Source organism: Mizuhopecten yessoensis, unplaced genomic scaffold (genome assembly GCF_002113885.1).
Source record: "Mizuhopecten yessoensis strain PY_sf001 unplaced genomic scaffold, ASM211388v2 scaffold715569, whole genome shotgun sequence".
In the NCBI taxonomy this organism is placed as follows: Eukaryota; Metazoa; Mollusca; class Bivalvia; order Pectinida; family Pectinidae; genus Mizuhopecten; species Mizuhopecten yessoensis.
In genome coordinates this window covers 1-22,946 of record NW_018479682.1, presented here as the reverse complement: position 1 = coordinate 22,946, position 22,946 = coordinate 1, and the positions used below count along the sequence as shown (strand labels likewise).

Genomic DNA, 22,946 nt, shown 5'->3' with positions numbered 1-22,946 from the left:
TATATCTTGTCTTTTAGATACAATATGAATCATTTTATACACATTTGTATATAAAAATGAATTCAATTTAGTTACCACAAACATACAATGCTTACTTGCAACAAACTCAATTACAGCTAATCACATGATGTTTATCCTCGATAGACTATTCATTTTCCATATTTCTTCAACACTCGACGAATTAAACGTATCCCGTTCTGTTTATTCCTGCCCTCGCAGCATACGAATAAGTTGATGTCAGGTCCCACTTTTTATGAGTGTTTCTGATCGGGATGATCATTTATCATACGCCAGTGAGACACTGAGGCTATCTCTTACTTTTCCTGATTTCATCGCTTGTGTGGACGCGACCCTTGAAATTTACACGGGACGAACAGGGACCGTGACCTTAAGACACCTTTATATAATCTATATCTACTTACGTAGTGTCCTTATTTCGTATTTATTTTATAAATATTATCAGGTTTAAATGTACTTCATTATTTTCTTCATTCTGTTTTTTATAAAAGTATTATATGTAAAAAATGGTTTTCGTAACAATACCTCTTACACTTTTCCAACTGTTGTAATATACGACTGTAATTAAAGTTATTATTGTTTCATGTATATGTTGCAATATACACAATTTGATCAAAAGTATTGTGTTATATGTAGATATAATTAGGTAATACTTACAGTTTGAGTCAAGCTCCATCTTCATCCAACTACAATTAACGTATAAACTGGCAGTCTGAACATAACAGTTCGTGCAACAGCGTTGACTCGGATGCATTGTATAACCGACCGATCGTGTTTGTGTGGTGACGCAGATGACACTTGATACTCTAGCTATAGGATCTCATTTGGAAGAAATGCATGAAAAGATGACGTTCTAGCTACCTCGCCATGGATAGCGTGCAGACTTTATTATGTAACACTAGGAAATCCTTTAATAATAATAGTAATTCGAGATCCTTATATACCGCTTTATAATAGCCTAGGTCGTCTCAAAGCGGTTCACAAATTATTATCCGTAGTTATAGGGCGTTTGTAACCAGCCAATATCTTTCTCAACTTCCTGTGGAGCAGCCGGTGCTGCCATTTCGGCGCTCACAGTTCGCATTTTACAATTCTAGCACTGCCCAACCACGCACTCTTTAACAGCTGAGTAGACTGGAACAAGCGAAGTAAAGTATCTTGCTTAAAGAAACAACACAGTGCCTTGCCGTGACTCGAAACCGCAATCCTTCGGTCACGAGCCCGGCATCCGTCCTACCACTAGACTACCGTGTCTCCTGAATTCATTTCTGACACTAATTTGTGTAGATCAACATAATAATAGAGTAGACTGTAACTAAACTTTGAAAACCATGGAACGAAGCAACAAAAAGCAACAATAGGACAAATAGCCATAAAGGTTTGCGCATTTTTTGCATTTGTATTCCCTTATCTAACATACAATTGACTATATATTTGAAAGCTAGGCTGACCACGTTTAATAGTTGCTTATTTGCAAAATTCACACCCGTCGTACATTTATTACTTGCGTTGTAAATCTAGTTACCGCAATCAATGGAAAATCATCGTTGAATCTGAAAGGTATTTCATATGAGCATGGAGGTATTTAGTACGCATGGATACGTTGTCATAGACACTGTTGGTAAATTAGACAAATAGATTGGATGTATCTAAAAGTGAAATATTACCTATATGTATAATATGTCATGAATGCTGAATTTATCAGAACATTTCGCGCCATCTGTTTAGGTTCCGGGTTTCAAATGTCTATTAGTTTGGGTTGTCAGCTCAGTTTTCTTAATGATGCGGCGGTTAAAACATGGATCATGTGATAGACATAATGTAAGCGGATTTCTGGTGACTCTCTTTTGTATGGTGTTGTTTATAAGCACATACATTTCTGGAATGCTAAGCTCTTTCTGAATACAAAAAAGGAAGTTTTACAATTTCAAAAGGGTAGATTTCACCAACATGTTCTTTATCTTCTCCCAATTATTGCCGCCACCAACAGGTTGATGCTTCTGCAATGTGTGGCGATTGCACATGTGACAGGACTGGCACAGTTAAAATAAGTTTGTAGGTAAAAGAAAAAAAGGATAAAAGAAGCTTTAAGGGTTTCAGAGGCCGAGAGTGAAAGACATCTTTCTTGAATCAGTCCTGCAGGTAAGGAGTTGGAAGGATCTAGTATTGGTGTTCCTGGCAAGTCATGTTAGTGGTAGCAGTCTGTTTTTTACAGATGGCAACCATACCTCTGTCTATCTTGTATAACATCAATAGTCTAGCTTCCTTCCTCCTTTCTTGTAGTGGGCGCTGGGCGTTATCCGATAACGGTTCGTGACATACCTCGTAGCTTTTTCTTTGGATGCGTTCAATGCTGTTTATGTTGTGCTGGTTGTGCGGGTCCAATACGGAGGATGCATATTCCAGCAAATGTCTGACCAGGCCGTTGTATGTTTGTATCTTGATCTGGGTATATGTAATCTTCAGATATCAGATAGCAGCCATATAGTTAATTATAGTAGTCAAGAAGCTTCAGAAGGAGGAGGAGGGGAGGAGGTTGAGGAGAAGGAGCTGCTTTGCTGTTATGCGGCACTGCGGCACTTTTGCGGCACCAGATGGTGTTTCCCCTGAGCTTTGGTATCACATTCCCTATAAAAGGCCGAGACACATAGGGTTTGAATGGTGTATACAATAGGTGGTGGAGAGACATATCAAATCAGTATGATTGGCTCCGTTTATGTTTTTGAACCGGAACACTGGAAATCCTATTACCAGAAAGTATTGGACGGAGGTAATCCGAGATCTCTTCGAATTGATATAAATACTGACATGGTAGACGATAATCCCACTCGTGACAGTGAAGTTATTCAAATTACACCGGTGGCCGCTGCCTTGGAAAGAGCAGAATCAGAATGAAAACGTCATTTTAAAGAGAAGATATTACACGTTCCATATGAGGAAATGGTGGAATGAAGAGAAACATTTTGAACAACGAAACCATGTCTGACATATTAAAAATATGTAGAAAGAAGAGGGATAATTACAATATGTAAGCTATATAATAGTGCTGAGTTGCCTTTAGTCTACATATATTATTATCATATAAAGTTGAGATTTCCATGATGTCGTCTGCTATTTCATATGTGTACAATTGGAGGTTTCCCAAGCAGTTTGACCTACACATTCACAGTTACGCGAGTGATAAGTGCAAAACAGAAAAAAACTATGTTACGCGCATCAGGCGTAACTGATTTGTAAGAGAGGGAATTGTCCTAGAAAGGTCTCATTTCAGGACCCCGCGGTACGGGATACTTATCGCACCGGTACCGTAACGCGGGTGGCAGATGCCTCTCATTAGTGTAAATATATAAACATTGTCTATGCTTGTTCCTGATACTAGTACCCTGTACCCTGTACCACATAACCTGTACCCCGTACCCCGTATCATGCGCCCTGTTCTGTCACAGCACCATACATTTGACACGATATGTATCTTTATACACATATCTACTTGAAAAATATAGTTTCACAACACATGATGTGTACGAGGTACAGGGTATTGGTACAGGGTACAGGGTACAAGGTAGACCGAATCAATTAATCGAATCGTTCAGCTTTGTGAATCTTTGTTATATATCATAACAAACAACTGTTTTGTCTGCATAGGGACACACTTACAAATATAGTTTCAATACATTCTTAAATACGTTTTTCACCTATTGTTTTTTTAATGCAATTTTAAATTTGAATGACCTCTTTCATATAGGTCGTAGGGATAGTGAATCACCAGACACTTGTTGACTTTATAGCTAAAACATGGTCAAGGTATTTGTGTAAACCACCACATTCCACGGGAGGAAAACCCCCCCTTTAAATCCAAACTTAGGATATTTTAACTTATCAGATAGTTTTACACGTCTAAATAATTCTAACAATTGTGACAGAAAATATGAAAATAGCACTGTGGTGGTATCAATGTTTTCCTTTGAAATTGGCGAACTTTCTCCTTCAGCATTCGTCATGAATGAAAATCAAACAATTTGCCCAGGTAATGTAACACACTTGTGGTCTAGACAATTCTAGTCTGTTTGTTCGGGTTTTATTGACGGCAGACCGCAGTGTCTTAATGCACCCTTCCTGATATGGAATACTGTTAAATAACAACCATGTTTTTCGGTGACTGTGGTAACCCAAGATCTCTCGATTATGGTAACGTCACTATTTTTACGTGTGTGTATTTCTCTCCTGAAATGGGATATGCAAGCACGCACAATACAAATATAGATTGACCGATATATAAGTTAATTAAGACATAATTAACTTTTGACTTACAACGTTGAGGTGTACCTTTGGCTGTAAATCAAACATTCGCATAACAGCATCAATGTTATCACTATAACTCTGACGCTATTTTACACTGCAACTTTTACCACTCATATTTACATATGCATGGCATTGTCATTAGGTAATCTACTTGAGAGTTGTATCGTTGATGGTAATTTAAATGCCATGCACTACGAGACACTGTTCCTAGCGTATTAATACAACAATGTAACCCACTGGTAGGGTAGAGTGCCAGACCAACTATATGGAGAGAAGATAACACTTGTTGAGTGTTCTAGATTTATTGCGGGAATCATACAACTTACAATGATATAACGTATAAACTGGCAGTCTGAACATAACAGTTCGTGCAACAGCGTTGACCCAGATGCATTGTATAACCAACACGATCGTGTTTGTGTAGTGACGCAGACGACACTTAATTGATCTCATTTGGAAGAATTTTTTGACGCATCAAATGGGGAAATCAGATGGTGTGTGTTATGCTGATTTGGGTGTATATTAATTGTATACCCGTGTAAAACAATTCGTGACCAGCATTAATTGTATACCCACTACTAAAGATGGTGTTCTAGCTACATCGCCGTGGTGAGCAGGCTTTGCCATGTAAAACTAGGAAATCCCTTGTTACATATCTGACACTATTGTGTGAAGATCAACATAATAATAGATTAGATTGTAACTAAAATTTGAAAACTATTAAACAAAGCAACAAACAGCAACAATAGGACCATTAGCCATGTAGGTTTGCGCATTTTTTTACCTTATCTATTATACAATTGACTATATATTTGAAAGCTAGGCTGACCATGCTTCACGCCCGTCGTATATACATTACTTGCTTTTCACAGACACTGCAGGTAAATAAGACAAATAGATTGGATGTATCTAAAAGTGAAATATTACCTATATGTATAATATGTCATGAATGCTAAATTTATCTGAACATATCACGCCATCTGTTTAGGTTCCGGGTTTCATATGTCTATTAGTTTGGGATCATGTGATAGACATAAGGAAGGCTAATTTTATTTCTGGTGATTCTCTTCTGTCCTTCTGTCATAAACGCTTATTATCTGATATAAAGTATTAGTAATTAAGATTTCAAATTACGTTTATATTCATAATTCAGAAGCTAGATACACTAGATTAAAAGCTTCACATTGATTCCAGAGTATCTTAACATAGTTCTGCACACATGAACCTTTTTAAAACTTTTTTTCACGAGTTAGAGAGAAAGACAGACAGACAAACAGACAGACAGCCTAAAGGCAGACTAAAAGACAGACAGACTAAAAGACAGACAGACTAAAAGACAGAAAGATAGACATAGAAGGGATTCGCCATCAAACAGATGCAGTTATTTCAAAATTGTATGCTCGTTGAACAGCACCATTAACATTCTTTCAATTCTGATATTGCGATCTCCTAGGTAGGAAAGGTTAAAGGTTGTTTTGTTGGATAGTTTGACATCTGAGCAATGAGAGACAATGATATTCTCATCTGTAATTACATTAAACATACGTTTTCTCAGCTCTTAGCTTCAGATTATTTAAGGCATGTCATGATTTCATACTGATTCAACAATTTTGGTGAGAACAGCTTTAAGTGCGGTAGGTAGGTGTTATGGTTAATGAATTCGTTTAAACTTATGTTTACCGCAAGAGTATAAAGAGAAGCTTTCTATATTTTATCAATAAATAATTTCCAGTTGCAGAGATAACTGTCTTTCTCATTACAATGGAGCTTGTAGACTAGCATCAGGGGTTATCAGTATGTCTATAAGTAAACGTCTAATTATCGAAAGATTATGTAAAGAAGCCATTGAAATGTGGATGATGTTGTGACAAACTGCTTCCTTATACAAGATTCCTAGGATTAAGTATTTATATCGGAATATTAGAGTGCTTGAAACTTCTTTATCCAATTCCCGTGTTCCAATCCTGTCTTGGCGGATCCCGTCAGCATGATACTGTATGACCATCCCTGTTAATTTTGTTAGCAGTCCAGTAACCATCTCCGCTATCCAGGTAGTTAATTAAACGTCTAGTTCCTTATATACAGTTTAGCTATCTGGCTTTCCTAAGCTCTTACTCGGTAGGTAGGTGTTCAGTTTTTAGATTTTGTTTACAAGATTACTTAAACACTAGAAGGTTTTAGTTATTGAAAAGTCGGAGGCTAAAAGATAAAAAGTGAAGTGAACATTGATCAAATGTGTATTTCGAAAATTGATCGGTATTGGTAAAAAGATGATAACTGAATGATCTGTCACTATATTACGTATGTTCTTTAAGCTGCAAGGGTTGCCAGCAAATTGTTTATTGTTAAACATCCTGACCAGTCCCATCTGGCAGACGACATATGTTGTAATGCATGCTGTGAATAGACGTGTGTTTGTATGCAATTTTTAAGTTAATTACCGGTGTACCAATTTACATTAAGTAAGCTATTTAGTTAATTAAACAATACTAGTATCGAACCTACAATTATGCACTACAATTTACCATCACAAAATACATCGTTTGGCCAAAATGTGATAATAAGCTAAGCTTCGACAGAAAGGTCGATTTATGGGTTCAGGCGCTGCTATAAATAGCACAAAGAAATGACCTTGCGCATTATAATCTTTATTAAGCATCAAGAATCTCTTTCCAATGATAACTTGAAGTAGGGCTTCACTTTGCTACTGTTTTTGTTTGGTTTCAGAATTTCATTGATATTGCTGTTCGCCTTTCTTGGAACAGAAACTTATAATACATGTCGAAGAATGAAAATTTCCACAAGTTTGTCATGAGGAATTGTAGGGTATAGATAAAGCGTTTGAGTAAAGTCTCTAAGTATTAAAAAAATCGTCTTTGGAAAATGTTTAAAAAATCTCAAATATCTGCATTCTATTATTCTACAAGAATATTTAGTGTCAAAATACCATTGTCACCTTGCTTAAATTGGTAATAAAAACTCTACGACTTGATTTTCAGAATTCTTATGAATTTTGAAACCCAATACCATCGAGACAAGTTCACAGGGCATAAACTGAAAATGTTTGGGAACAGTGTCCATGACTATTAACCCAATTGAGTTTGTTTTTTTATTTTGCAAACTGAAAAAGTGATTGTGTTTGCAGACAAGGAAGATTTTATAAGATGCTTTTCTTGCCTACATAACCACAGATTCATGCAGATCGTTGAATGTGGTTCGAATATCACGGTTAGAAAATAACGCCTTTTGTAAACGACCTACTTTAAAAAAAAACTGGGTTTGTCGCGATTTTAATGAAAACATTATACAACACCATTTGAGTTTGTGTATCATAGGTCTTCATATTTAATTACCTTGAAACGTTGCATAAGCATTTTCCCTTAATAGACATCAAAATGTTCGCCGGGAATTTTTATTATTATAAAGAAATTATTTTTACAGATTAAAAAGTAAAATACGTAACCTGGCAGTCATTAATAATAAGAATAATAGGACTTAAGTTTTAGCTTTTTAAACCGAGAGTGCATAATTTGAAAAGTGGTCTTATTGCAGCCAAATTGTGTACATAAAATTCAATCATATATAAACAAAATTCATTCGTTTTAAAAAGAAACTATTGAGATATTTCAAAATATGCACCTTTTCTCCATTTAAACGCACCAAAACAACATATATTTGCTGGTACGTCCAATTTAATCTATAGATCATGGTAAGCATTTAGCATGAAACAACGAATTCAAATGTGGTATTCTTATTATGAAATGCAACTCTTTTCTTAGGTTCTTAAGTTCTTTGATTCTACAGCCTATGACAAAGATAAAACTCCATGTGTGAGTAAAGTAGTCGAAATTTACTCTGTACACTGTCATCGACTAAAACTACCGCCCAGGAAACACCGGAGTTTCCGAAAACCTGTGTTCAAAGGCAAGTACAGAGTAGTCTCGAGTTCAACGCTGAACCTGCGCCAACAGATGACCAATATGATATATGTATAATCATAAAAATGATACCTTTATTACAACTTATATCTACACGAAAATACATTAGATATATACATAAATTGACAGTGAAATATGTTTGAAATAAAATTCCACTGTCTCATAGAAATATGAACGTTTTGTGTGTGACCGTTCCTTCAAAAGACATTTTGAAAATCAAACTTCCTCTCCTCGAGGCTGGCAACCATCGAGGACACAGTAGAAAGTGGTTTCGAAAATATATCGTATATAATCCCTTCCAGATAATGCGCAGAATATCATCATATCAGGTGATCTGCAGACAAAGTGGTATAAAGTACGTGCAAAGTTGGTTGTAATAGAATAGAACACTCGCTGTTACCGGTGTGCTAAGCAGACTTTGCAGATCCCTATACCGAGAGCACATCCAACACTTTAAATCCGCTGAACAGTGTGTGCTTTCTAAAATAAAAAAGGTGCATGTTATAAGTAAACAGAATACTGTAGCGTAAAGATTTTCGCTAATTTGAAATACATATCTGTTCCAAAATTGAAGGGTAAATATTAAAAAGGGTACCAGCCTTAAAGTCATTAGCTATGATTAACTTTATTTGCCATCTTAATGGGTATTTTGGAAGTAGAAATATAAATATACTACCTGGTATTTGATAACGCATTGGGTAATGAACGTAGGAATCGTTTTTACAATGAAAGTATTGGAGATGACTTTACCTTGCTACTGTTATTTCTTTACATGTCCTCTTGGTAGGAATAGTGTGTCAATCAAGCGGGACTGTGTTATCAGACCAAACCTACCAGTACAAACATATGGAACATTGTAAACTAAACAATATGCTTATGTAGACAGTTTGTTAAAGGTCTTTTGGTGGTAATTTTATCATAACAAAAAAGGTGCACAATGATCCCTGGATAACGACATAAGTTACCATTTTTGAACCAAAATACATCTATCCTAAAATAATTGCAGAAGCAAAACCGTTAGCGTAACGTTTTAGCGTTTAGTCTACCTTTGATATCGCTTGAATAACGAGTGAATTCATCTATACATACAAAATCACAGGCAACGGAAATTGTTTTACAGGTATGCAATATTTTTTCATAGGTGTGACAACAGAGAGGAAAATGTCTATCTGCCTTTACCTATCTGTCTGTTTGTGTCATGTTACTATTATGAAACACTTACGTTCACGGGTTAAAATATATGTCGCTCTCCGATCAGTTCTTCGTAACATTGGTGATTATTAAGCGCCAACAAAAAAAGAAAATCAACATACAACAGAAATGTTAGGAAAGGGGTACATACATGTACATGTACAACCATATGATATTTAGAAAGCAAATGAATTACAGAACACAACATAAACGTTACTTTCAAGTAAAGCAATTCATATGTAATTAGACGTTTGCTTTTGATATTCTGCCCTACCGTTTGGACAGGGTTCCCATTTCGTCGTGTACCTTACATGCAAATATTGTACACATTTTGGAAGAATGAAATCAATATATGCCCCAAAATGGCTAATAAAGCAATTAAAATGACAAATCGTCGTGTACCTTACGTGCAAATATTGTAGACATTTTGGAAGAATGAAATCAATATATGCCCCAAAATGGCTAATAAAGCAATTAAAACGACAAATCGTCGTGTACCTTACGTGCAAATATTGTTGACATTTTGGAAGAATGAAATCAATGTATGCCCAAAACAATGGAACTAATTAATTACTTTTACGAAAATAGAATCTGGTGAATGTACTGTTTATATTTGAATAAACACTTACCTTTGCTTGTCTGTTCAGTTAACCCCAGTCATGACATAATTGCCACTGTGGACGCTCACTGTAAGTTATGTTACATCTGGTACCGACACCTAATATCTGATACCGTTAGTCTAGATCTGATATTTCTCTCACATCACTCTCACCAGCAAAACAGCCACATGAGACATGACCAAACAGGTTTGACGGGTAACAACGTACTTTTACAAACACATTTCATGCACAACGCGACAGTGCGTTACATGTGGGCATTACGCTCAGGACAGGACACATGACATTCACGTGATCAACAAAGGACGTACAAAACATCAAACACACATGTATAGACAAGTATTTATGTGTCATGTTTAATCTATGTCATCTTACACTGTATTTACTTGTACAAACATTTGTAAAATTGTCATCAGCACAAGGGCAACACCTATCGAGTACTATATTTGTGAAGTATACTGTGAAATTTTTCAATAGTAAATATTTGACAAATTGCAAATTGGGGAGTTTGTTAACCAGAACCATATTTACATAGAAATTAGAAATGAAAATGGAAATATCAAAAATAACCTCGACCAAAAGCATTTTAACAGTAGACGGTAGGTGTATACTATGACGTACCATATTTATCCGCATTAAAATGATTGTCAGTTTGTATTTTCTCAGATCTGATAAAAACTATGACTAACCTTCTTTCTCGCAAATAAATGGATGTTTTTTGGTACAGCTGTCGTCATTCCAGTGAATGCCCATGATAACACAATCTTCGTCACCACCGACATCATTAGGTTCACCCGCTTTCCAGTCTGTGAATGTTACTGTAGAGTTGTCAGAGATCCATCGCCATTCACCCTCTTTATCACGGTCATTTGCTCCAATCCAAGAATAATCTTTTCAACATATCAAAATGCACACACGTAGTCATTAATCAGCAAGATATAATAGTCTTATCAAATATTACGCAATTAAGTACTTCAAAATCAATTGATGGAATCTGATGCTGGAACTGGCAACAATATGCACTTCGAACAATTGATTCCCTTCATTAAGCAAAATGACAAATTAATACCAGATTGTATCGAGAAAATCCTCAGCCACAAGCGTTCGTCTGCGGTTTCTATTTTGACGAGGTTGCTGGCATAGCTCTGACAATCATTCTGAAACGTAAAAGAGCACCATTTTAACAATATGTCATTTATGACAAGATTTCCTCTTAATTGATTAATGTATGTACGGAGCCCTTTGGTACATGCTGATATTATTTTTTATCTCGTGCGCACGAGTTAATATGTTGTGCGCACAAGATAAAAATAATATTAGCATGTCCACAAAGGGGCTCCGTAGTTATGAACAATGCTATTTGTGGTCCGGGTAAGTAGCCGTACATCATATCAACTCCAAGACGACAAATATACAGGTATAATGTCAAGGTATAATGTCAAGGTATAATGTCAAAATATATTCAAATATCATATATTTATTTTGCGAGGTTAACATGGTTAATATGATATGCCATCCTGAAATTTAAAACATGATGTTTTTGGTTGGATAACAAAACAAACAAAAACCAAAAAACACCCTAACTAAATATGAGTTTTCTGTAAGAGGTTGAACTGAATGAAACGAGTGGGCTAATATGAGGATGGTTCTAATATTTCAAGTACAGAAAAGGATATTAACGAAATCAATGGTTTATGCAAAATAAAGACAAGAAACAATGGGTGGGGGGGAAGACCCAAACAAAATGAAATTTAACCTCAACTCTTAACAAAATAAAAGAACTGAGTACGGATATTGAATATGTATCATACAGTTTCTTTGCTGTTAAATGTAAAACATAACATATCCGGCATGTTTGTACCTGTGCATCTCCCCATGATTTTGTTAGATTAGGTATTGCCCGATAACAATGATTTCCATAAACTGTCCAGTTCTCCTGACACGCGACACTCTGTGTTTGTACACCTGTTTGAAATATAAGTGCAAATTTTGATTAGATATTCTGTGTCTAGACCACCCTACAGTTTAAGTTAATAAATACCTCATTAAGATCAGATAAAAATTTGCCAACATTTATATAAATGAATTTAAAGATCAACATGAATTAAATTGTTCAGATCAGGTTAGGTTTCTAACAAAAAAATCCACATCAAAATTAGTTCATCGTGAATTGAATGGTCTCAATATCAGTATTGGTGGATGACTAATTGATAGACACATATGGTTTATATCTCTATTTCATTTGTTTACATGACCAATATTGCTGTCTGAAACAAAATCAAAGTTGCAAAGCAGGTACAGTATTCAAAGTCCAAACATACCGATATGCCAAGTATTGAAGCTTGCTTTTTAAAAATAGAACAACAGTTTGGAAGCTTTTCCAAGTGTTACTATTCATTAATGTATAGTACTCAATAGAAATGGATTAGTTAAAAAGGTATATGTTTTAAACTTCGACATTTTTATTCTAAAATAAATAATCTAAATACAAAACATCAAAGACACATGTATAGACAAGTATTTATGTGTCATGTTCCATCTTTGTCAACTTACACTGTATTTACTTGTACAAACATTTGTAAAATTGTCATCAGCACAAGGGCAACACCTATGACGTGCTATATTTGTGAAGTATACTGTGAAATTTTTCAATAGTAAATATTTGACAAATTGCAAATTGGGGAGTTTGTTAACCAGAACCATATTTACATAGAAATGAAAATGGAAATATCAAAAATAACCTCGACCAAAAGACGGAAGCATTTTAACAGTAGACGGTAGGTGTATACTATGACGTACCATATTTATCCGCATTAAAATGATTGTCAGTTTGTATTTTCTCAGATCTGATAAAAACTATGACTAACCTTCTTTCTCGCAAATAAATGAATTTTCTTTGGTACAGTTGTCATCATTCCAGTGAATGCCCATGATAACACAATCTTCGTCACCACCGACATCATTAGGTTCACCCGCTTTCCAGTCTGTGAATGTTACTGTAGAGTTGTCAGAGATCCATCGCCATTCACCCTCTTTATCACGGTCATTTGCTCCAATCCAAGAATAATCTTTTCAACATATCCAAATGCACACACGTGGTCATTAATCAGCAAGATATAATAGTCGTATTAAATATTACGCAATTAAGTATTTCAAAATCAATTGATGGAATCTGATGCCGGAACTGGCAACAATATGTACTTCGAAAAATTAATTCCCTTCATTAAGCAAAATGACAAATAAAAAGAAAATACCAGATTGTATCGAGAAAATCCTCAGCCACAAGTGTTCGTCTGCGGTTTCTATTTTGACGAGGTTGCTGGCATAGCTCTGACAATCATTCTAAAACGTAAAACAACACCATGTTAATAATATGCCCACTTATGACAGGATTTCCTCTTTATTGATTAATGTATGTATGGAGCCCTTTGGTACATGCTGATATTATTTTTTATCTCGTGCGCACGAGTTAATATGTTGTGCGCACAAGATAAAAATAATACTAGCATGTCCACAAAGGGGCTCCGTAGTTATGAACAATGTTATTTGTGGTCCGGGTAAGTAGCCGTACATCATATCAACTCCAAGACGACAAATATACAGGTATAATGTCAAAATATGTTCAAATATCATATATTCTTTTTGCGAGGTTGACATGATTAATATGATATGCCATCCTGAAATTTAAAACATGATGTTTTTTGGTTGCATAACAAAACAAACAAAACCAAAACATAACATATCTGGCATATTTGTACCTTTGCATCTTCCCATGATTTTGTTAGGTAAGGTATTGCCCGATAACAATGATTTCCATAGACTGCCCAGTTCTCCTGACACGCGACACTTTGTGATTGTACACCTGTTTGAAATATAAGTGCAAATTTTGATTAGATATTCTGTGTCTAGACCACCCTACTGTTTCAGTTAATATATACCTCATTAAGATCAGATAAAACTTTGCCAACATTTATATAAATGAATTTAAAGATCAACATGAATTAAATTGTTCAGATCAGGTTAGGTTTCTAACAAAAAAATCCACATCAAAATTAGTTCATTGTGAATTGAATGGTCTCAATATCAGTATTGATGTATGACTAATTGATAGACACATATGGTGTATATCACTATTTCATTTTTATACATGACCAATATTGCTGTCTGAAACAAAATCAAAGTTGCAAAGCAGGTACAGTATTCAAAGTCCAAATATACCGATATGCCAAGTATTGAAGCTTGCTTTTAAGAAATAGAACAACAGTTTGGAAGCTTGTTCAAGTGTTCCCTATACATTAATGTATAGTACTCAATAGAAATGAATTAGTTTAAAAGATATATGTTTTAAACTTCGGTATTTATATTCTTAAATAACAGTATGACAGATCACTAGTTTAGCAACAACATAACCAAAACAAATGGAAAGGAATTGTGATAGGCCGACAAAATAAGAACATAGTTTGATGACGTAGTACACAACGTACAGCTTTATTCACAAAGAAGTAGTGTAGTCATCTGGCAGGTAATCATCTGCAACCATGTCTTTTGACTTTTCAAATTAGAGCATTATTCACGATTTTTGAGATGATATGGAAATATTCCCGCTGACTAACAAAGATCTCGACATGGCCTTATACGTGTTGTTATTTGAGAGGGTACATGTAAAACCAGGTTCGCACGTCATAGCACGCGCGGGGTATTTAAAACATGACCTTTGGTTGATCAACATGAAAATCCTTGCGGCGCCATTCAAAAAAATACAGTCTTTGCTGTAAATATAAATAACACATCTTGTGAACAATAGAAATTTTCCTTTGTATTTTTGAATGGATGAATAGACCGAAAACCGCGAAATACACTCAGTAAATAAACTGATGCGCCGTTTAATCAGAGCGTACTTCGGTTTTAAGTCTATACACGGATGGACAAATTTATTTTCTAGTCCAATGCATAAGTATATCTGTTTTCTGTCTATCTCCGCTCAAATAAATGGAAGCTCCGTACTTACCTTTTGAGTTGATAACCAGCCGCAGTAGTAGGGGGAGAAGTCCTAATCTAATAATCAATCTGATAGGAATCATTTTCCAGCAAATTCTACAAAAAGTGTCAAAGTGTTTCATTTCATGTGTTTACCGGGTATATCAAGTCCTTCATATAACATATGAGTCATTCTTTTAACAAATAATGTTTACAAAATTTCATTACATTATTTATGTAATCGTCATTATATATCTATTTTCAAAATATTTAAGTATATTGTTTACATGTACCAAGCTCAATAACAGTTTGTCTCATTATATTTATCGTGTTTAGGTCACCTGAGACTTTTGACAAATTTTAAATGGGAATGGTCCTATCAAGGACGGCAGTAAAAATCCTGAATGTGTGACCCAGGCCTTACAATAAGTGAAAGAATATATCACATGTACAAACTTCATTTTATATCAATCAAAACCGTGTATGTGGTGATCGGATTAAGATCATTCCGCCTCCTTCGTAAGCACATGCAAATTATACTAACGAATCATTGAATGAATTGTGTAGAATGTGTACACTTCCCATGGTTTTCTTTATAGATATAAAACGATCCATCTATGTGTCCTTTGCAAACAGATAAATGTATTTGTATAAATATAAAACAAATTGCAAATAAATGAATCACAGTTTATATTTATATCATATTAGAAATATGCAAGACTCGCATTACTTCAAACTTGAGTTCATTACCATACATTAATCTAATTCCATGTTATAAATCCGCTCATTTGCAAGTTGGAGCAGTTGTTTTTTGAAGAATGGAATGGTTACTCTTATATGTGTTGTTGGGGTTTTTTTTGTTTTTGTTTTTTTAGACTGCCCACATAAAACTTTATTATTATTTCAATGCAATTTTAAATTACCTCTTTCTTTTATTAGTGTCTGTCAATTTAACATACAGGTTAATAAGGAGTGAATCACCAGAAACTTGTTGACTTTATAGCTATAGTATGGTCCAAGTAATTGTGTAAACCACCATTCCTCAGAAAAAAAACTTAAAATCCAAACTTAGGATATTTGAAACTCCTCGCTTAGCAGATAATTTGACACGTCTAGATAAATCTAAAAATTGTGACAGAAAATATGAATATAGCACTGTGGTGATATCAATATTTCCCTTTGAAATTGACAAACTTCCTTCTTTAGCATCCTTTATGAATGAATAGCAACCAAAACGCACAGGTGATATTACACACGTGTGGTCTAGACAGTCCGTTTGTTCGGGTTGTATTAACGACAGATCGCAGAGTCAAAATTCTCCCTTCCTGATATGGAAAACTTGAGAAACAACCACGTTTTCCGGTGACAGTGGTAACCCTTGATCTCTCGATTAAGGTAACGTTACTCTATTTACGTGTGTATATTGCTCTCCTGAAATCGGATATGTAAGCATACACAATACAAAATTAGATAGATAGGTAAATTAACACGCAATTAACTTTTGCCGTACAACATTGAAGTGTACATTTGTTTGCAAATCAAACATTTGCATAACAGCATCAATGTTAAATCATAATAGATTCGACACTATGTTACATTGCGACTTAAATCAATTAGGATTGCATTTGCATGGCATTGTAAACTAGATAATCTACTTGAAATCTGTGTAGTTGATGGGACTTTCAATGTCATGCACAACGAGACACATTTCTTAGCGTATTAATACAACGCAGACCGGAAATACAATATATAATGTAAACAAACATGGCGGCTGCTTAGATATCGCAGGGCATTGAGACCTTACAATGTAATTGTAAAAATGTAAAAGAAAAACGAGAAAATGTTATTGAAATACTTTAATCAAAACAACGAAAAGACAAAGATCAGTAATATCACTCATTTAACCGAAATATCGTCTGTTAAACTGCACTTATCTAACCATGACAGAATCAAACGATCTTCCCAATTTTTCTTCGATTTGCCCGACTTTTTTGTTGATGAATTTTCATCTAGCGGGGATTAAACTTAAACAACTATCAACTTGGAAGACATTGGTTTTGAACCAATTGACACAAATGCAAGTTCATCCAAATTCGTACAATATTTGAATGATCAAAAGTTTGAGGCATATCATGGTTATGTCTAATCACAAAATCGAATCCTAACTCCGGTCATATAACAGGGCCGTGTCAACATCACAAAAGAAAGCACTGAGTGGCGAACTCTCCTGTTTAACTCATCCTGAGTTACAATCAGCCGTAGTTCCACGCTATGTCGCAAGGACACACACGTCAAACGCTATCACGTGCACGCGTCCATCAGCCACGGTTTCCGCAATTTCTGACGACATGTAAAATAGCGAGTCTGTTGTAGCATCTACCAAATGTAGCCAAGTTTACATGCAATTCGAACTGTTCACACTGCACATTCAATTTCCAAACATTACTCCCTCGTGGAGGGCACTTAAGGTGTTGACTGTATTTATCCATGCGCAAAATTTGTTCCGCGGTTAACATCAAACCAATGTTAGAATCTAACTTGCAGCGCAGATTTCTATTGATAACTTAAATCACCCTATCGACATATCATACGGAATTGTATTTACAATAAATTTTGGAATAAAATCAAGTGTTTGTTACATTTTCAAAGTACTACTGGTTTGCCAATCAGTACGCTACAACACGCTGTTTTAAAAAAAAAACATAAAAGGCGAAGAAGACGTAAATATAGGTATTGAACTTTTTTTTGTATGGCATTTATGATCTTTTGGAATGACACAGCTTTGCAAGGAAACAACTCGTAATGTGCTTGCATGTAACACAAATTAAATGATCTGAAATGTACACTTTGCAACAGATTCTGTCAATGCAATTGGCTGTGTTTGCTAATTTCATGCTGTTTCCACGGTAATATATGTACATTTTATGATGAACAACTAGCTATAGTGAAATACATGAATGGTAAGAAACATATTAGTTGTCTTTTACTATAATATGTCATTTTTTTATATGTATTACATAAATACGTATCTGTCAATTATACAATTACATTTGTTTACAAAATCAATAGAAATTATAATCATTTACAATATTTAGAGGTCATTTCGGTCCAGTAGATCACTGTTTTAAAGACTGTCCCTAGGTATGCCTATCTGTAATCCATTTAATTTACTTTCACGTGAACATGTCAAGAGGATTGTCACATTGGACAATTCACCATCAAACTGTTAAATAAAATCTAACCAAATGGATAGAACAAAAAGGAAATGACCAATGACGAAATTTGTGAAAGGAGTAGGGAGGGGCATCTCATATAATTGATATAACAAAAATGGCACTGGACACATTCAACCACATATGACCAATATTCAGAGGAAAGGCAAGAATGTGAAACATCGATTCCAGAACCTATGTAAAGATTGTCAACTTGTTTAGAAAGGAACAATGACTTTTTACAGATAGCTGCTCCAGACAATTACAAAGTCCACATCCAGGATGTGAGATCAAGATGTAAAACATTTGCCTGGAGTTAAAGTGGTAACAGTCATGTTGTTTGATGAAGAGACCAAATATTGTCACAAAATGAGAAGAAATAGATGCTGTGGACAAACATTGTACACCAGAAACCAAAATGGGATTTTAGCAGCAAACGCATGATATTCAATCAATTTAACAAACTGACCTACATTATCAATTTGTCACGGAAGTCGTATACATTTGTATGACCGGGGCCCACTTGTATAAAACATCTCAAAGTTAAGGAAATTCCAAGCAATGTATTGTCTATGGGAAATCTTAGACTTGAGGAAATCTCAAGAGTTGAAATATTTCATACAAGTGGGCCCAAATCCCTTAACAATCATATCCCAAACAAATTTCAGGGGAGATCATTCAATCTCAGAAAAAACAGTGGAATTATCTAGTGCTTAGAATGTGGCAGAACAGGCCCCGCTTGTATAAAAAAAAATCTCAACTTGAGATTTCCTTAAGTTGAGATTTCCTTAGCTGGGATTTCCTCAAATATGGCTTGTATAAACATTCCTCATGTAACTTAAGGACATCCTTAGCTGAGGAAAAGTTGAGACGTTTTCGTGATGTTGTAAGCGGCCCGACTGGGAACTCTTTTTTGAAGGAGGTCGATAAACTCGTGTAAACAACGTGAAACTTTTTCCCGTAAACTGTCAAAGCACGAAACGGGGTGTAGGTAAGTTTTCACAGTGTCGACCTCTGCTATTATGAACATGTCAGAAATGAACTGCAAGAGAGCGAGGAGTGCAAATTGGAGCGAGAGGGAGAAACTGGATCTTTAAGGTGGTTGCTTTCATTGCGATCATTACTTTAGTTCAGTTGAAAATTGAAAATTGGGTTGTAAAGAATTTGTGAATATAAGTAAAACCGATATAAATTGTAGTTGTTTATTTGTGATAACCAGTATGTATATCAACAGATCTAATTTGGGAGAAATATGAAGAATCCATAGAAAATTGTAATNTAAAAAAAAAAAAAAAAAAAAAAAACATTTGTAAAAACAATTTGACTCTTGTGTTGGTTTTTGTTGAACAATTGAGAAGTTGACATATATGTAATTTTGATCCCTTTCAGGGCCCAATAGCAAGAAAACAGATCTGGATAGGTATATAGTTTTTTTATCCCTGTCTATTCATTGATAATGCTTCATTATGAGCGTCTAATTAGAAACATCACAATTAAACCTCCTTGACCTCATAGCAAATTACCATAGTAACCAGAAACTAACAGAAATTCTGCTGGATATGTAAAATTAGAATAAAGTCAATTTTCTTTCAATGAAATGTAAATTAATACATCTCAAGGGAATAATTTATGAAAAACCAATGAAAAAATGTGTTGTTACATGTAATATATAAATAAGCATTTGTAGAAAGATTTGACCCTTATATAGGATTTAATTGCAAAATTTAGAAATCAACCAAAATGCCATTACTTGCCCTTTTCAGGCCCCTATAGCAAAAAAAACGATAAGGATAGGTATGTATGTTCTGTCTTTTTCTGTTTACTGATGTTGCTCAATTATTGACTGACCAGAAGGCCAAGATGGTCAAAATGATCAATATGTAGATACATGCTCTCAAAGGAATACCAACGCTAATTTTTCTTTAAATGCAAAACGAAAATACCTGATTTTTTTAATTTTCATAAGCCTTTACTATTACATCGGTTACCATGGAAACGAGATCGGGGACATATGAATTTAATTAGCTTATTACAGTGAAAATAATTCAATTTATGTACTCTAGTTTTTCGTAACATCGTTGGACCAGGAAAAGGATTAATTTTACATTGATGGTTGGCATGGCAACGGTTCCATTTTAGAAAGATTTCTTTTTTAAATCTAAAATAAGTGATACTAAACTTTATTGCTAATGAAAAGAAGAGAATGATTTTACTATTTCTAGTACGCTAATTTCATAATGTTTATACACACATACAAATGTATTGAAAAACAGTTGATTGTGATAAAACTATAAAATATCACAAATTTGACTTTTTTAACAAAAAAACGGAACGGGCGATTTTCTTTAAAATGTCCTGAAACGAAAGACTTTCTTTCATAAACAATTCAATATACCACACAAACACAATATCTTCAAATAAAAAATCAGGGGAGCGTGCAAACCTTACCTTAATTATATTTAGCTGCCTGTATGTCACAAATCCTGTTCGCGTGAGTATGATGGGTCCACAGCAACCGTAATGGCAACTGCTACAGTAAACAACACTTGTCAGGATCAGTCATTTCGGAAAACGTCTGGCTTTTAACATATGTAACATTCTATACCGATAACGCGTGATATCTAACACCGTACAGGTATGCTTTATGGGATTGGTTCACATATGTATCCGTGTTCACATTCCTCCTTGAAAAGGTATACTATAAGAGATAGCCTGGTTCGGATTTGGTGGGGTCTTGCTTTTATGTGTTTATATTGCTCGACAAAGTATCGATCAATACATGGCAATGCCCAATTTCTTATTCAATAAAATGAATCATAAGGGGGTCAATTCCTCGTAAATCTAAAAGTTAATATATGTTGACGTTGTGTGAATCAATTATCTTAATCCTGTGAACAATCCAAATACCTTGAAGAAGAGAGAGAGGGTAGCAACATGAAAATACACGAATCGTTGATACAACCGCTACACTAAATACTTTTGAAACTTTCCCTTTAACCCTACAAAGTAAAACAATTAGTAGAAAGATTTGGTTGGCTTAAAATATAAGCTTAGATAAAAAGTAAGGTAACTCCAGCCTCCTGCAAACGTGTTTCTTGCTTATTAGTTTGTTTGCTTTGCGTATGACTAGAAGGGTAAGGGAAGTGAGAAAAGATAGGGCATTGCTTTAAAGTGTTTAAGTCGGGCAGCAAATCAGATCGGTTTCTGGAATATCTTCTAAGCAGATGGCACTGAAGGAAACCCCCCATTGTCCATATCAGTTGAATCTCAATTATTACAAGCAGTGGGATACAGCAGTTCTATTTCCAGGAGTCCTTTGGGGGTTTTCAATGGTGAAAATGAGGTTTGTCGAAGAGGCATGAATTGTTTCAAGTTATCAATTATATATACCATTTTGGTAACTTTCGTATCACAAGCCTGTTATCACAATGCCAGACATTGTGGTCAGTTGGCGTATCGTTGTGACAAGTTGTATCAACGTAGCTGTAACAGAGGTTAAGTAACACTGATAACGGTACAGTTTGAGGTCTGCTCGAAAAATTATACCTAACCACAGCCATTTTTAACATATTCGTTTAAATAATGTCATTTCTTTCAACATATTTTTGTTCTTCCTTTTATTGACCCTAATGACCTTTCTGTGTTGATGGGCCGTAAGGAATCCAATGCATTTCCATAATATTTTGTAATTCTTCACAGGTTTTAGTTAATGCCTTAATTTATAAGAATTCAATTAAACAAGATTTTAATTTATTAACATTTAAGTAGTGATACCATTTCCAGTATTGTATAAAGACTGAAATAGTTTGATCCATGAGACAAGACCAGACAGGACCAGAAAACAGTTTGAGACCAGACCAGATTTAGTTTGAAGGTATGCCCTTAATATTTTTTTCTCCCGTCTCTGTGTCTCACTTTCACATGCTAGGATGTAATTTGGTTTTACTTCGTCATCTTCCTGGTCTAAAAATACTCGTAATGTGATGTTAGTTAAATCAGCTTCTCCGTATGCTGCGAGGGCAGGAATAAAGGAGTATATATAGTATATAGCTAGCATAGGTGACTGTATCGCGATCATTATCTCCTCAATGGTATATAGCTATCATAGGTGACTGTATCACGATCATTATCTCCTCTATAGTATATAGCTATCATAGGGGACTGTATCACAGGCTGCCTCTAATAAAAGTAAAAGCTACCACAAGAGACAGTAGCACAGTCTCTGCCTCCTTTATAGTTATAGCTACCACATGGGACAGTCGCACGATCCTTGTCCCTCTATAGTATATAGCTATAATAGGTGACTGTATCACGATACTTGTCCCTCTATAGGATATAGCTATTATAGGTGACTGTATCCCGTTCCCTGTGCCTTTATAGTATCTAGCTATCATAGGTGCCTGTATCATAATCCTTGTGCCTCTATAGGATATAGCTATTATAGGTGACTGTATCACGATACTTGTCCCTCTATAGTATACAGCTATAATAGGTGACTGTAGCACGATCCTTGTCCCTCTATATTATATAGCTACCATAGGAGACTGTATCCCGATCCTTGTCCCTCAATAGTATATAGCTATCATAAATGACTGTATCACGATCCTTGTCTCCTCTATAGTATATAGCTACCATAAATGACTGTTTCACGATCCTTGTCCCTCTATAGTATATAGCTATAATAGGTGACT

At 35.0% G+C, this 22,946-nt stretch overlaps 1 protein-coding gene across 1 annotated transcript; it reads right to left on the bottom strand.

The window, feature by feature from the left end:
- Positions 1 to 6,812: 6,812 nt before the first annotated feature.
- LOC110441133 (neurocan core protein-like) lies at positions 6,813 to 20,875 on the bottom strand. The gene is made up of 10 exons (XM_021484231.1): positions 20,704 to 20,875; positions 15,075 to 15,160; positions 13,825 to 13,928; positions 13,321 to 13,408; positions 12,934 to 13,134; positions 11,928 to 12,031; positions 11,136 to 11,223; positions 9,481 to 10,956; positions 9,009 to 9,088; positions 6,813 to 8,738 (listed from the first exon to the last, which is right to left on the bottom strand). The coding sequence occupies exons 2-8, from the start codon at positions 15,145 to 15,147 to the stop codon at positions 10,751 to 10,753; spliced, it is 864 nt and encodes a 287-aa protein (XP_021339906.1). The 5' UTR covers positions 15,148 to 15,160; positions 20,704 to 20,875; the 3' UTR covers positions 6,813 to 8,738; positions 9,009 to 9,088; positions 9,481 to 10,750.
- Positions 20,876 to 22,946: the final 2,071 nt, after the last annotated feature.